Source organism: Ursus americanus, chromosome 8 (genome assembly GCF_024610735.1).
Source record: "Ursus americanus isolate L20-20 chromosome 8, mUrsAme1.1.p, whole genome shotgun sequence".
Classification (NCBI taxonomy): domain Eukaryota; kingdom Metazoa; phylum Chordata; class Mammalia; order Carnivora; family Ursidae; genus Ursus; species Ursus americanus.
Genome location: NC_142134.1, coordinates 5,825,879 through 5,842,784, shown reverse-complemented (window position 1 = coordinate 5,842,784; position 16,906 = coordinate 5,825,879). Strand labels below are relative to the sequence as shown.

At 35.9% G+C, this 16,906-nt stretch overlaps 1 protein-coding gene across 4 annotated transcripts in view; it reads left to right on the top strand.

Moving 5' to 3' along the window:
- The first annotated feature begins 234 nt into the window (after positions 1-234).
- The window catches only part of RAP1GDS1 (Rap1 GTPase-GDP dissociation stimulator 1), a 144,384-nt gene continuing 127,712 nt past the window's right edge, over positions 235-16,906 (top strand). For 2 of the 4 annotated variants that reach the window (XM_045792176.2, XM_045792170.2), the window contains exon 1: positions 236-423. In XM_045792176.2, the coding sequence (XP_045648132.1) occupies positions 420-423 (4 nt within the window). In that variant the 5' untranslated portion in view covers positions 236-419. Of the gene's footprint in view, positions 424-16,906 lie in introns of all 4 variants that reach the window. The other 2 variants (XM_045792173.2, XM_045792179.2) reach the window with 2 other exon arrangements.

The following is a 16,906-nucleotide window of genomic DNA, read 5'->3' as shown; positions in this document are numbered from 1 at the left end:
AACACGCCCACCCGCACGCTCAGATTCACTTGCCTCGGGAGGTGGGGCGGGGGGAAGGGGTGGTGGCACTGAGCATGCTCCATGGAGAGGGCGGGGCCCTCCCGGGCCACGAGTCGGGGCAGGCGCTCCTCAGGCCGGCTCGGCGTCTCCGCCGCCCGCCCGCTCGGAGCCGCGCCCGCCGCAGGCTGCGCCCGCCCCGCCCCGCCCCGCCCCGCCCCGCCCCCCGCCGCTCGTCCCCGCCGCGGCCGCGCCGCCTGCAGCAGCAGCAGCAGCCGCAGCTGCTCCTCCCCGGCGGCCGCCCCCCGCGGGTCCCTCCCTGGCTGCGGGAGAGACAGAGGTAGAGGGAGGACACAGCGCCGCGCGGCCCGCACCGGAGACCTTCGCTTCGCCCTGTTGGCTCCTCACCCTTTGGGAGAAACATGGGTAAGTCATCCTTCCTCCCCCGTCATCGCCTGACATTTTTCTCTTTCTCGGCGTGTTGCAGGGTGGGAAGCATTTCTCGCGCAAAGTTGCCGGATTTCTCAAATCCACGGGTGTAATACAGTGGCTCTTCCTCCGGGGAGAGTCGGCGCACGCGGAACGCACGCCGGTCCCCGGGCTGGGAGGGTCCCGAGCGCGGGGTGGGGTCGGGCCGCGGGGCCAGACCGCCGCCCGTCTCTCGGGCACCTCGCTGCCGCGCCTCCCCTCCTCCATTCTTCCTGCCCGAGCCGGTGCCCGGGCACCGCGGTGCCTGCCTCGCGGGCTAGCATCCTCTGCCCCATCGGGGTTTCTCCGGAGGCCACCCGCTTCCTTTCTCCGGCGTCTGCTGGTGTGGAGGCTCGGTCGGACCGCGAGAGAGACCACTTCGTGTAACTTCCCTGTCAGGGCGACCTTTCCCCATCTTGGGGACTGTTCATCCCGAGGCGGGGAAGTGCGAGCAAGTAGTTTGTCAGGGCGATTGTACAACCTGCATGGAAATTATTTTTGATGGGGGAGAACGGACAGCCTCATAGGTTGAAAGGATGACTTGTCAGAGGCCACGAGGAACGTGAGGAAGGATGGATAGAACCGCTAGCTGTTGAATTAGTGTTGGGTGACTACAATGTGCAATATTCCTGTGCTCAGCCCATATTTTTGGTTCCTTCTCCTGTCTACTGTACGAGGAAACGCACCATGTAACATGTTACCGAACTTACATGTAGTTATTCTTTCCCAGCTTCCGCTGCCTAAATCTACATAATCTGATTTTAGTTCCTTTGTATGTATGGTTAATCTCAAGAGATTGTTTTGGGTTAGATATTTAAAAGCAAATATATTTTCTAAAACTACATATGATTTATCTTAAAAAATTTTCATAACATATTGCTTTAATGTTAAGTTCAGTAATTACAAAAACGTCTGATGAGTTCTGTAATTAAAAGACGAATTTTTTTTAAATAGTTGCAATTTGGAATACCGTACTTCTACATGTTCGTAGTTTGCTTCCACTCCTATCATGATTTCCTCTTTTTAAAATTTGCTACTTTGGCATCTGTCAACTCGGACTTTTCCCACCCCTTGCGTGCAAGTTATTTTAAGCCTACAATGAATGTGGTTCTTTCATCTGTCAATACAGTACTCAACACGTCTAGAGTTCAGTCATGGCAACTCCGAATCTTCAAGGAAGTATCTAAATCTAGAAATGGTGTCGGTGGAGTTTACTGGAAAACAGATGCTCCAAGCTCTGTTTCAGACCTTTGGCCATATATTGGGAAGAGGCTAGTGTTGCAGGAGGAGGTGGTATGAATGAAAAATGAATCTATGGCCCTGAATTTTATTTTCAGTTCAGTTTTTTTTTTCCCTTTTAATGCACTGTTGGTATGCTGAACAAATTTATGTAAAATTGGGTGACACATATGTACCTAGCTTTTCTCTAGGAGTAGAATTTTAAATAAATGTTAATACAGATTATTGGACATGTGGATTTTCCTTGAACATACAAAAATTTTCTGCTTAATTATAGGCCACAATTTTGGCCTGTAAAATACATTTACCCATGTTTCAAGGTGATCTAAAAAATCCATTTAAATAAAATTTTAACTTACATGTTGAGTCAGAATCTTTTCAGTAGAAAAAAATTCTGTTGCAATACTTATGATTAAAAATACTTAAAACAAATAAAATTATTTATTTAAAAATAATTGGTTTTCAAAATCTTGAATATTATTGCTTGATTTCAAAGAATGATCAGATAGAAACCCATCTCTCATTTGAAGCTTCTTGTATACTCTGATTAAACCAGTCTCTCCTCATAGCACTCTGTACCTTGTTGGAGGCTTTTAGCACTTACATAATCTGTCTTATAATGGAGTTGTTTGTGTGTGTGTGTTGTGCATTTAGTCATGAGTTCCAGAAGATGTAAATTATGTCTTATTAATTTTTGTGTACCCCACAGTGCTTTTCACAGAGTAGATATTCAGTAAATCTTTGGTAAATTCACTGTTGAACTTAAAGCCTATCTATTATTTTCAATTTATGAACTCGAAAGTATGGGTTCTGAACATTCAGGTTGGTAGATATTATGGAGGTTTGGAGGAATTGGGAACAGAGAGGTATAATTATGCTATGAGTATTCTTCTTGCTAAAAAAAAAAAAAAAAAAAAAGAAAGTTGGGTTGTCTCAGTGGTATGGGTTTTGGGATAGCCTCCTGGCAAATCATTTTCTTTTGCACTGCTGTCTTCCATGGTAAGGTGGTTTAGTGTGTGATCAGTAAGTACATGCAATAACGTAAAATTGAAAACTTGTAAAGCAGTTTCATATTCTGAGCCAAGGAAGTTATAACAATTGATACATACATAAGGGGTACCCTGATTGATGGTAGGAAAAAATCACTTTTTAAAGTCTTTCCAAGAAATAAGGTGGTTTGAAAAAAATATTCTCATGGCAGTGATTTTTCTCTGTAAGAAAGTGAAGGAAACTTCCTGTATAGTCTTATGGGCCATGGCTATAATATATATCTTATTATAAATTCAGTATATACTTAATATTTATTAAATATCAACCATGTGCAATGTATTATGGGAGGACCGAGATGAATAAGACATTCATACTTCAAGTCGCATATAACCTTCATAGGAATGATACAATACATACATAGATAGCTATAATAGAAATAAAGTGTAAGTGATATAAAAGACCTTTACATGTATTATAGATTCAGGGCACGGACAGAAGGTTTTAGAAAAATGATGTTATTTGAACCAAAGGTTGGTTGAGCTTCTGAGAGGTAGAAATGAATGGAGACTGTTAATCAGGATGGCGGTTGACAGGAGAGAAATGACACAAATGAAGATATAGAGATAGGGAACAATCAAGGAGTTTCAGGATAATTAAAGAGCCATGTTTGGCTGGAGCAAATGGTAAGGTAAGAGTGAGTGACAGAGAGGAAAAACTATTTATAGGTAAAGACCAGATAATGGAGGACCTTGAATGCCAAGTTGAAGTTTTCAGACTTTGACTTCTCTATTGAGGGACAATGAAACATTTTTATGTAGTTAAGTGATGGATTACATCTGTGGTTTTGAAAAATTAATCTGTTAATTGAGTGAAGGATGGGTTAGATGAGAAAATAGAGAAGTTTGGATGAAAATGTTTACTGACCTGAACTAGGCTGTGGCAATGGGAATAGAATGTTGCAAATAAAGAACAGGATTTACTTGCCAACTAGTTGAATATAGAATCGAGAAAGGAGACATATAGTATCACCTGGGCAATAAAGAGAATGCAGAACTATTAATATATATTTAATCCATTGCAAGAGGAAACATGAATAGTCAATTTCGGACCTGATGAGTTGGACTGTTTAGTTTGTCATTTAGATTCTGTGCTCTTTGTTGATAGGGACTCTCACTAGGTTTTGAATACATTTTTAACAGTGTCTGGCACATAGTAGCCATGCAGTAAACATTTGTTGACTGAAACTAGGTAAAAAATATTTAACAGTTATTTTAACTTTTAAGAGAGGATTTGAACTAAAGATCTGGAAGTTATCCATAAATATCCTGATACGATATTTCAAGTTAGGTAGGAAGTTAAGAGGCAACAGAGAAAATTTGTCCAAGGTTAAGAATCTTGAGGAATGATCCATTGCTAGGGAAGAAGAGTAGAATGATTTGACACTGAAAGAGAAGTAGGTAGGAGTGAAAGACTAGGATTGGCATGTGGCTAGTTTCATTAAAGACTGAATGGTCAATAATGTCCATTGCTTTAGAACAGACTGGTAAGGACTGAGAAAAGGATCCACGTTGATGTGGTTTGATTAGGATATTACCCAGGATATTTTCTAAAAAGCAGCTTTAAAAGGTAGAGTAAATATGGAGGTCAATTGTAGAGGCTAACCGAGTAATGAGTAAGTGGAACTAAGAATTCACTATGTATTCATGCTATATCCCTTGACCTGTTTAAAGATCTGTAAGCATAGGTTTCTTTAAACATTTTTAAAACGTTGCACTTTACATATAATGATACATGCTATTTTCTTGCCTGACAATAATTTGTTATCTCACCATAGTGCTTCATATTTCTTTGACATACCATTTTTTATGCCATTATGTCTTAGTACAGAATACTTTTTATATTTGCAGTATTTGTCATACAGAGTGAGCTTAGAAATGTTTTTGTAATTTTACATGGCATTTTACATAAAATATACTCTTTACTGATGAATGGTTTTATCACTTTTTATTTCCTATTAGTCTTTGTGAATTTGGGATTTCTCCAGTTATATTTATGCCTCTTATTATACCCTTAATTCCTGGAGTTTTGTTTTTCTCTGTAAATATATATTAGCTTATAGAGAAATCTTTTTTTTTTCCCCTCTTGTATTTTTAAGTCCAGGAATGGTTTCACAGATAAATGTAAAAAATAGTACTTTTACTTGTTTTTTTGTGAATTAGAGTGATAGAATTTTTTTTGTAAAGTTGTAATCAGTAAAATTTATTATTTTAAAAGAGCATAGATGACAGATTGACTAGTTCAACAGTTTTTCTTATGTTGGCATTCTATCAACATACATTAGATATAGGTCCCATATACCTATTTTTTTTTTTCATATGGGAAAAGGGTTAAATTCACTATCTTTGGTAGAGTCATTCTGAAGTCTCTAGTACTACTGTATGGAAAGTTATAATAACGTTAATTAATTTTGAGAACTATAGAGTTTTAACTTTCACAGTGGAATGTTGGAGCTTCTTGGTGCCTTTGGGGAAAATAGTGTGGTTTCCCTCTTGAGATTCCAGGTCACCTGAATTTGAACTTGGCATTTCTGACATTATTGGTGGCACCAGCAGTGGCCATAAGAATTACCTAAATTTTTAATACTCAAACATCAGGAGGAGTGGAGAGGGATCCACTCCTTTGAGAACTTTGTGTTAATTTTAGATAATCAGATGTTCAGATAATTTATACTTTCCTAGACATTTAACTTGGCAAATAGTTCTTTCTTGTGGTGAGAAGAGCAATAATAAATGAAGATATCAGTAGGTTATGAAGCCTATTTTGGTTATAAAATTCTATGATTCCTTGGAACTGAGCTTTGAAGTATACTCAGTATCATTGTCTTAAATATGCTATAATCATCCTTATATAATTCATTTTTCTTTAGTGTTCAAAGGGTAATGTCTACTTGAGGCATGTCAGGGTTTGAACAACCAGTTAGCTTTGTCTAACTAGGTGGCCCAAAATACCATTATTCATACTGGCTAAGGTATGAATGCTGAATTCAAATTGCAGAGTAATGTCATTCTGTCAGTGTGTCTATTTATAAAACTTTTGTTGCTAAAACCATTCTAGGAGTTAAAAGTGAGACTTAGGATAGTGAAAAATGGAAGTGGTTAAATTGAGCTGCAGCTTACAAACTCCAAAGTACAAACTTCTAACTTTTTGTACACAAAATGAAATTTTTCCATGTGAGCTCTGTATCTGTCCTCTGCTCTAAAGGCTGTTTTTGCTTTATTTTGTCCATATTTATAACTACTATCTATATGCTATTAGTCTCTACATATGTATGTATATATATTATTAAATATATATGCTTACATATACTATAGGCATACATACATGTAAGCATATATATTTAATAGTATAGGTTATTACATATGTTATATATAATATGTGGGCACTATGTATAATGTATGGGCTATATGTAGGCACTATATATTATACATGTATAGGCTATAATATATGTAGGCACATATATGTATGGGCTATCTTTTTATCTAGGAGATTATTAAATATTTCTACATGCATAGTTAATACAAGTTCATTCAGTTCAAAACCAAATTCATTGTGCAGTTTTTAATAATGATTAACTAGAGGGGTGATGGTTAATGTTTAACCAAAAGCCCTTCTCTCAGAAAGCCCTGATCTGTGGTGGTTGTTGATACCTGTGAATGCATAGTTGGGAAGAGACAAGCTGCAGCACACCATTATATAGTAGATCCACCATATAAATATAATAACCTTATGAGCACAGATAATAGTAAAATGTAGTAAAATAATTAAGTAGTAATGAGTTTTGAATATTAATACCTTTGTTGTAACATAACTTATTTAGGTTTATAAAATTTAACTTTTAGTAATGGCTGTTTTAATAATTGCCTCATAAAATTCCTAAAAATTTAATGATCATGTCTCAGGGGCTGGTACAAGGGAGTTTTACTATACCAATGAATTAATAATTACCATTTATTATCATTTAATAAGAATTATTGATATCAATTATGTTAAGCTTTACATTTTTTCATATTTTTAAAATTTAATTTTAATCTTTTCAACAATTCTATGAAATAGGTGACACTGTCCCCATTTTACTGATTCAAAGAATTAAATAATTTATCCAGGGGGAGAGAACTAAGTCTCTAAAGTCCTGTTTTAGAGCAGTGAGTCTCAAACTCTAGCTTGCTTAAGAATCAAGGATCATTTCTTAAAAAAAAAAACAATTACTAGGCCCACCCTCAGAAATTTTGATTCTGTAGGTGTTGGGTGGGCTGAGAATTTGCATGGTCAAGACACTGACAGATGATGTTGCCCTTTCAATAGCATCGCCATAGAGCCTAGGTATGCAGACTTTTTACGTAAAGGGCCAGATGGTAAGTATTTTAGGCTTTGCAGGCCAAGAGGCAAAATCAAAGATATTACATAGATAAAAGAGAAATACATGATGAGAGAAAACAAATATCCACAAATATTTTGCTGACCATATTCAAAATACAACACTAAGTGAACATAAGTTATTGTAATACAGATCTACTAATGAAAATATTATAATTCTGTTTTTCAGATAGCATTTCACTTAATTGGAATTCAGTTACCCTATCATCAGAATTGATCCGGATGTTAATTTGTTAATGCAGATCTATAATGTGATTTAATGGATTTTGTCTTTGCACCATGTTTTCACACAGATAGATACTGCCAAATACTGTCAGTCATTAGCATATGATTTTGTTAATGAGCATATTCATTTCTATGGGAGGAATTTATAGAATTCTTTTAGATTCTTCTTCTCTTGATATTTGCTATTTAGCATGCCCCACTACAGTGCAGATTAACCACTTCCAACAGAAAGGTAGAAGCTTCTTAGTTGCTTAGTTAAGTGGATTTTGATGTATAGAAGTTTCTTTTGCATTTGAAATGAGGTCTGAAAAACACTGCTGTAACGGTAGCTTGGGCTTGCGAAATATATGTTACAAATTTGTATATGCATGGGGATCTTATTTTAACATATGACCGCACAAGAAGTATATATAACAGATTGATGGTTACTTGTGTTTCCAGCAGTCTTTTCAGAATGACTTAAGGTAGTTTAAGTTTCTCATATAAGCACTATTTCGCCTTGATCTTCAGGTCAAATTTTAGGAAACATCAAATCTGCAGCAAATCTAATTTCCAGAGGCATTCATTGTTTATTGTTTGATAATTGTGGTTAAAGGCATTTCTTTTTTTTTTTTCCTCCTAGAAATTCCATCTAACCTTTGAACTAAAAAATCACAATAAAACTCTACCATTGATTGCTAAGCCATTAAACTGTTGTGTGATGAGGCAAGTCAGGGTATTTGGCTTCTACTTATCAAAGTACACAGAACTGATGATGCTTACTTCTGTGAGGGTGAAATTGATACTACTGGTTCAATAATACATGGTAGTTTAAAATATTTTCTTCATAAAATGGCTGCTGATGAATAATTTAATGAAGAACCATAGGCTTTAAATACCTTATATTTCACAGACTTTGTAAGTTTGTTCAGCTAAGCCTTTTTCTATTCGTCACATTTTTATCACTATCAGTTGTAACACATCTTAGCAGATTCCACTTCAGGTTGTACTGAATTAATTTATGTTCTCAACTTTAAAAAAATCTTGCCTATTACTGCTCTGTGAGACTCTTTGTTGAGGCTAATTCTTCAGTAGTTTCATGCTTGGCATCAGTGTTCCAAAAACAACATTAAGTAGTAGCACTAATGTCTGTCAACTCATCAAAAACCAAGGAAAATCTTTCAAAATCATGTGCCTTGGTTTTTAGTTGAATATTGATATTGCTCCCAGTGTCCTTAACTCTTCAAGTAGCTATCATCATAGAAAGGCTATTCTTTTTTTTTTTTAATTTTTTAAATTTTTAAAAAGATTTTTATTTATTTATTCGACAGAGATAGAGACAGCCAGCAAGAGAGGGAACACAGGCAGGGGGAGTGGGAGAGGAAGAAGCAGGCTCATAGCGGAGGAGCCTGATGTGGGGCTCGATCCCATAACGCAGGGATCACGCCCTGAGCCAAAGGCAGACGCTTAACCGCTGTGCCACCCAAGCGCCCCTAGAAAGGCTATTCTTAAACAGTTGTCACCCCCCTCCCCACCCCCGAAATATTTCTCTGGTTGTTGTAGTCAAAACACAGTTCAGCTCACCATGAGTAAACAGCTTTCTTTGCTTGGTTAATAAGTGAGCCACTCAGAAACTTACTTTGTAGCTGCATTTTCGTTTTTTATTTTTGTAAAGAAATTCGGCTGTGATGAACTACTGTGTTTTATATTTTCTAATTTATCTGACAATTACTTTCCTAAGAATTGTGAATATGATGAATGCTTAGTCTGGTAATATAGGTGTAGTATTTTTCTAGCATAGCTATAGTGTCATTGCATGATACATTGGTTTGCTATCTAATTCAATAACAAAATAATCCACACAGCACTTAAAATGCCTTAAAAGCATACATATGAAGTGTATGTTTCCTGTTTTGACTTAATGATCAAAATTAAGTGTTGTGATATGACAATACACTTGGCATTCGAAACAATGCGCAGCCATAACTTGTGTCACTGTAATTTGTAGTACATCAAACAGCAGTGTAAACTCGTGAAAGTGCTACAGTGGTTTCTATCCACCTACTCAACTCTGCCATCATAACATGAACGCAGCTATAAACACTAAAAGGAGTGAGTTGTGTTCTAGTAAAACTTTGTTTATGGACACTAAAGTTTGAATTTCATATAATTTGCACTTCAAGAAATACATTTCTCTTTTGATTTTATTCAACCATTTACAAATGTAAAACTGTTTTACCCTTACTGCTTATTTCTGCTACAGAGTAATGCTATACTACCTCACCTTTACCCAATACTTTTAAAGCCTGTGAATTCCCTAGCTTGGTGAATAGTATCACCACCCATCCAGTCAATCATTCCTGAAATCTAGTCCTTCTATTTCTAATATCCATTGGGTTCCGTAAATTCTAACAAGTCTACCTCTTCTCTTCTTTCTACTGTAAACATGCCAGTTCCGGGTTTTATCACCCCTTCTTGAGACCATTTCATTCTTCTGTAACAGATGTTCTTTCCACCAGCGTTTCCCCTCTTAACCAGTTTTTACATGCTGCTAGAGTACTCTGTTTAAAAGGTGAATTTGATTATATCGCTTCTTAATTTTTTTTTAATAGCTTCGTAACACGTATAGCAGAGTGCCCAAACTCAAATGAAGAAACTGTTTGATTAAGGAGAGTTAAATGGCAATCTTTTGACACAGGTGCATGCCCCCCCCCCCATATTACATCGAAAAGAATATTTTTTTATTTCCGTAAAGATGTATGCTTTCTCTCATTTTTTTTTTGAAAATTGTCTTTCATTTTCTCACTTTTGGTAAAAGACAAAAGTGAGTAAAGTATTTCTCTACCATAATAAGAACAGCAATGAAAGCATGGGGAATGGCAACTAACACTGGGTCTCAGTGTGGAGATACAACAGGAAATGGTGGGACTATGGCAAACTAGAAGGTATGTGCCTAACCTAAAACGGAGTTCCTTACTCAAATGTAACCATTTTTGCCATGTAGGAATGTGGACCCAGGGAAGCCGGATTTTGGGACTTTTAAAAGAAACCAGAAGTTAGATTTTTATATAGATACGGTTGGTCCTTGAACAACATGAAAGTTAGTGGCATGTACCTCCCACAGAATAAAAAATCCACGTAATGTTTGATTCTCCCAAAAGCTTAACTACTAATAACCTGTTGACTGGAAGCCTTACTGAGAACAATTAACACATATTTTGTATGTATTATATACTCTATTCTTATAAGATAAGCCAGAGAAAATAAAATGTTACTAAGAGAAGCATAAGGAAGAGAAAATGTATTTACAGTGCTGTACTGTATTTACTGAAAAAAATCCGTAAGTGGACCTGTGTGGTTCAAATCTGTGTTGTTCAAAGGTTAACTGGACTTAAGATTATTTATGGTTTTTGTAATTGTAAGATCCAGGGCCTCAAACAATGATATCATGGGTCTGTCGTTTTCTGTCCAGGGTACAGAACACTGGTCAGAACCTCAGGTCAGTGAGGTTAAGAGACATGCCCAAGTTCACACATTGAGTTAGGGGTTGTGTCAGATCTAGAATCTTGATTTCCTAATTTTTTTTTTTTAAAGATTTTATTTATTTAGTTGACAGAGATAGAGACAGCCAGCAAGAGAGGGAACACAAGCAGGGGGTGTGGGAGAGGAAGAAGCAGGCTCATAGCGGAGGAGCCTGATGTGGGGCTCAATCCCACAACGCCAGGATCACACCCTGAGCCGAAGGCAGACGCTTAACGACTGAGCCACCCAGGCGCCCCTTGATTTCCTAATCTTATACTAGTATTCTTTTCATTATACTAGGCCAGCCCCAATTTGTTAATGAAAAAAAAAAGTGCATCTACACTTGCCCACAAATACACATACCTACACACACACACACACACGAACAAACATCAAGGATTCACTCAAGTAAATAAGTTAATGGAAAACTCTTCCTTTTCTAACATTTCTGCTACTAGAGTCTAGGCTCTCATCTCCTCATTCCTGTACTGCTGAGACCATTTCTTGGTTGGCCTCCCTAGACTCTTTGCTCTTCAGTTTTTTCTACATGCTACAACCAGATTAATCTTTTTAAAAAGATAGTGTACCAATTATGTCATTCTCCTCAATAATTTAATACTGCTTCAACTGCCTATCATATTGAGTCTAAACTCTGCTTAGCTTTCAAAATCCATAGAAATCTGCTACCTTTCCTGTATTTCTTACTCTCTGAAATACATCTTCCTTTGATCATCACTGACCCTGAAATATTCTTCATTAGTGACACCAGTCAGTATACCTCTGTTCATGTTAGTCCTTCTTCTAGAATAACTTCTTTTTCCTTCTCTTCTTATTCATTCTCCATAATCTAGCTCATGAAGACTGCTTCTAACCTCTCCTACCAATCTCTCATTTCTCTGGACACCTTTCACTTCTTGGACTCCTGTAACACATTCAGTAATATAATTTTAGTCACTCAGTGTTGATATTTCTTGTTGGCGTTCAGTAATACTTGTTTGTTCATGTCAAACAGACTTAGGTCAATCTTATTTAACAGCATTATCCTATAGTGATTATAGGCATGTTTATAGTAGGGCTTGCAAACCAGCAGTCAGTGGGCCAAATATACTTTGCCAGATAGATTTTGTTAGGGAAGTTTTAGAAATTGAAATTAGTTGTCAACATTTAAATATCAGGAAATTTCTGATAGAAATCTGTTTGTGAAGTTTTCTTGAAAAATTAAAAATTTATGATCCCTGAGGCTGCATTCCTATTGGTGACAGTTAATGATATTTGTTCTTAGGCAGGGTATGAGGTCGCCAGTACCATACTTCTTCCTATTATCATAAATGCTACGAACTTCACTCAGTCCTCTATCTGGCTCTTGAAGGTATTTGTTTATCTGTTTATTTTTATTTTCTACTTTAGGTTTTTTTTATTTGACTATAATTGACACACGATGTTACATTAGCTTTAGGTGTACAACATAGTGATTCAGTTTCTCTATATGTTATGCTGTGCTCATCACAAGTGTAGCTACCATCTGTCACCATACAAAGCTGTTTACAATATCATTGTCTATATTCTATTCTGTGCTTTTTATTCCCATTATTTATTCATCCTGTAACCAGAAGCCTGCATCTCCCACTTCCCTTTACCCATTTTTCCCATACCCCTTTCATCTGGCAACTATCATTTTGTTTTCTGTATTAATAGGTCTGAGTCTGCTTTTTGTTTATTTATCTGTTTTTTTTTTTTTTTAGATTACACATATGAGTGAAATCATACTGTATTTGTCTTTCTCAGTCTGATTTAATTCACTTAGCATAATACCCTCTAGGTCCATCCATGTGGTCGCAAATGGCAAGACCTCTTTTTTTATGGCTGCATAATACTCGTGTGTGTGTGTGTGTGTGTGTACACACACCCCATCTTCCTTATCCATTCATCTATCCATGGACACTTAGGTTGCTTCCATATCTTGACTATTGTAAATACTGCAGTAAACATAGGGGTGTGCATATCTTTTCAAAATAATATTTTTGTGTTCATTTGGTAAATACCTAGCTGTGGAATTACTGGATTTTATGGTATTTCTATTTTTAATTTTTTGAGGAAACTCCTTACTGTTTCCTATAGTGGCTGTCCCAACTTATATTCCCACCAATATTGCACAAAGGTTCCTTTTTCTCCCTATCCTCGTCAACACTAGTTATTTCTTGTGATTTTTTATTTTAGCCATTCTGACAGATATAAGGTGATATTTCACTGTGGTTTTGATATGCATTTCCCTAATGGTTAGTGATGTTGAGCATCTTTTCACGTGTCTGTTGGCCATCTGTATGTCTTTGGAGAAATGTGTGTTTGTGTCTTCTGCCCAGTTTTTAATAAGATTATTTGTTGTTTTTTTTTTTGGTGTTGAGTGTGTAAGTTCTTTATATATTTTGAATATTAAGCCCTTATCATATATATCATTTACAGGTATCTTCTACCATTCAGTAGGCTGTCTTTTTGTTTTGTCGATTGTTTCCTTCACTGTGTAAAAGCTTTTTATTTCGGTGTAGTCCCAATAGCTTATTTTTGCTTTTGTTGCCCTTGGCTTAGGTGACATATCTAGAAAAATGTCGCTGTGGTCAATATCAGAGATATTATTCCTCACGCTCTTCTAGAGCTTTCATGGTTTCAGGTCTCATATTTAGGTCTTTAATCAGTTTTGAGTTTATTTGGGGGTATGTTGTTAGAAAGGTGCTCTAGTTTCATTCCTTTGCATGTAGCTGTCCAGTTTTCCCAGCACTATTTATTGAAAAGACTGTTTTTTCCTTATTGTATGTTCTTTCCTCTTTCGTCATAGAATGACTATATAATATATAACAATATATAACATATAATATTAACTGATCATATTGTGGGTTTATTTCTGGGCTTTCTATTCTTTTCCATTGATCTGTTTTTATGCCAGTACCATACTGTTTTGGTTGGTGCAGCTTTGTAGTGTATCTTGAAATCTGAAATTATGATAACCGCCAGCTTTGTTCTTTCTCAAGATTACTTTGGCTGTTCAGTCTTTTGTTCCATACTAATTTTAGGATTATTTGCTCTAGTTCTCTAAAAAATGCTGTTGATATTTTGATAGGGATTGCATTGAATCTGTAGATTGTTTTGGGTAGTATGGATATTTTAACAATATTAATTCTTCCAATCTATGAGCATGGGTAATCTTTCTATTTGTTTGTATCATCTTCAGTTTCTTCTGTCAGTGCTTTATAATCTTCAGGGTACAGATCTTTCACTTCCTTGGTTAAGTTTATTCCTAAGTATTTTGTTGTTCTTGGTGCAATTGTAAATGGAATTGTTTTCTTAATTTCTGCAACTTCCTTACCTAGTGTATAGAAATGCTACCAGTTTCCGGGTATTAATTTTGTGTTTTGTAACTTATTCGTTTATTACTTCTATTACTTTTTTCATTTATTATTATTACTGAATTTATTACTTCTGTTTATTCATTCTATTATTCATTTTAAAATTTCATTTATTCATTTATTCTTCTATTCATTTATTACTTTTATTATTTTTTTGTGTCTTTAGGTTTTTTATGTATAATATGTCATCTGTGAATACTGACAATTTAATTTCTCCCTTACCAAAATGGATGCTGTTTCTTTTTTTCTTTGTCTGGTTGTTGTGGCTAGGACCTCCAGTACTATGTTGAATAAACGTGGCAAGTATGTATTGATCCTTGTCTCGTTCCTAACTTCAGAGGTAAAGCTCTCAATTTTTCACCATTGGATATAATTTTAACTGTAGGTTTTCATATATGGCCTTTTTTTTTTTTTTAAAGTAGGTGGAGCCCAGTGCAGGGCTTGAACTCAAACTGTGAGATCAAGACCTGAGCTGAGATCGAGTTGGACACTCAACCAACTGAGCCACCGAGGCGCCCCCTATATGGGCATGTTACGTTAAATAATGCAAGCATTGTGTTCTCTCTAACCCCACTTTGTTGAGAGTTTTTATCATGAATGGATGTTGAATTTTGCCAAATGCTTTTTCTGCATCTATTGAGCTGATCATATGATTTTTATCCTTTGTTAATGTGGCATATGGCTCTTACAGATATTTGAATTTGCAATCTCTGATATTTCTGTTAACTCTTTAGTAATTCAGAAGCTATAATTTTATTCAAAATTATGGTAAAATGGAATTTACATTACTTTTTGAAAGTTAATACATTTTTTAAAAATTAATTACTGCAAAAATTAAGTCATGTAAGTAGTCAAGAGCAAAGCTGACTATCTGTGATATATATATTCTCATCAATCAGAATTAAACCAAATCTGTAATTGACCAGAATGATGTAAGAAATCAAAGAGATAGAGAATATAATCTGTCCTCTTTCATAAATTAATTCTGTAGTATAGCCTTTGCAAGTTACTTAAGCTCTTTAAATCCCCATTTCATCTGTATTTTTTTTTTTTAAAGATTTTATTTATTTATTTGACAGAGAGACAGCCAGTGAGAGAGGGAACACAAGCAGGGGGAGTGGGAGAGGGAGAAGCTGGCTCCCAGCGGAGGAGCCTGACGTGGGGCTTGATCCCAGAACACCGGGGTCACGCCTTGAGCCGAAGGCAGACGCCTAACGACTGTACCACCCAGGCGCCCCCCATTTCATCTGTATTCTTAAAATACTATCATTATTATTGAAAAAGAACCAAATAATAGATTTCAAATAAAAATGGATGGGGGCAAAGAGCCAATTTCATAGAGAACTAATACAAATTGTAATATGGAAACCTTCACAGTTACTTAATAAAGACTGACCAGCTCCCAAACCCAGATACCGTATTCCCCCCCCCTTTTTTGGGGGGGGGGGGTGATGCCGCCTTTCTAGGGAAAATGATGGTATGGCATTTTTAAAGAGTCATCAAAGTGCAGTAGGGATGGTAGATTGTTTCTAGAAAACATTATTTGCTTATATATATTAGAAAGCATTTTCTAACATACAAGGATTATATAAAGTTATTTAAAACAATTATATAAAATAAATTACATACAATTCTATAATTTTAAAGTATTTAAAACAAGTTTAATTTTAAATTCTGTGAAAAAGAATTACATAAAATTATATAAAATAATTTCAAATAACTAATAAGTTCTCCTAAATTGTGGGTAGGAGGTTTGTTTTTATAGTCAGAAAAACAACAGCCAGGAATCATTGAACTTTAACAAAAAAATGCTTTCAAAACTGTGAGCTCACACACCATCTAAGATTGTTTTTAACAAGAAATTTGTCAAAAAATGGAAATTATTTCCTTTAGTTCTTATGAAAAATTCTCCATTTTGAAGATTCCTCAAGTAACTCCATTGTAAAAGATGATACTGATCGTTATAAAGAAACAAAACACATTGAAATATTTGTTTTACAGAAATATAAATGTTACTTTATCTTTTAAATTATATAATATAGTTGGCTTCAAAAACCTATTACAATAAAGATAGGAATTTTATATGAGCTCATTAACTTAATTTCCTTTTAGTTACAAGGATGCATTTTTGGGAAGTGGTGTGAAGCTCCAAGAAAGAATAACTGTCCACTGTGTCACATTTTTGGTTTTTATATGGTTTGTAGAAAACATCAGTCAGATCAGAAACATAGGACTATCATATTACGCATTACAGAAAGTGACAATGCAAGCGGTGACAATTTCTGTTTTTGAAAAGCTAAACTTCTAACTGGAAGATAATAACATAAAAGAAATGACTAATAGAAACAGATGAGGGTATAATTTGGATTCTGGAAAGAGAAAACAGAGCCCTAAGAATTTAAATAAGAGAAAACATCTATTTACCGTGTCAGCACCTAGTATGTAACTTCTCAGGAATACACAAGTGCTCATTACTTAAAATGATGTAGAAAATTTTTCTTAGAATTTATTTATCTATTTAAACATTTAATGAAAGTTAGATTATGTAGCCATTGTTGGTACTACCCTTGAGATACGATGACAGAGGCTACCCTGTTACATTTCATTGTGATTTCTGTCTCTTCCCATCCCTACCCTTCCCTTCCCTTTTCTTT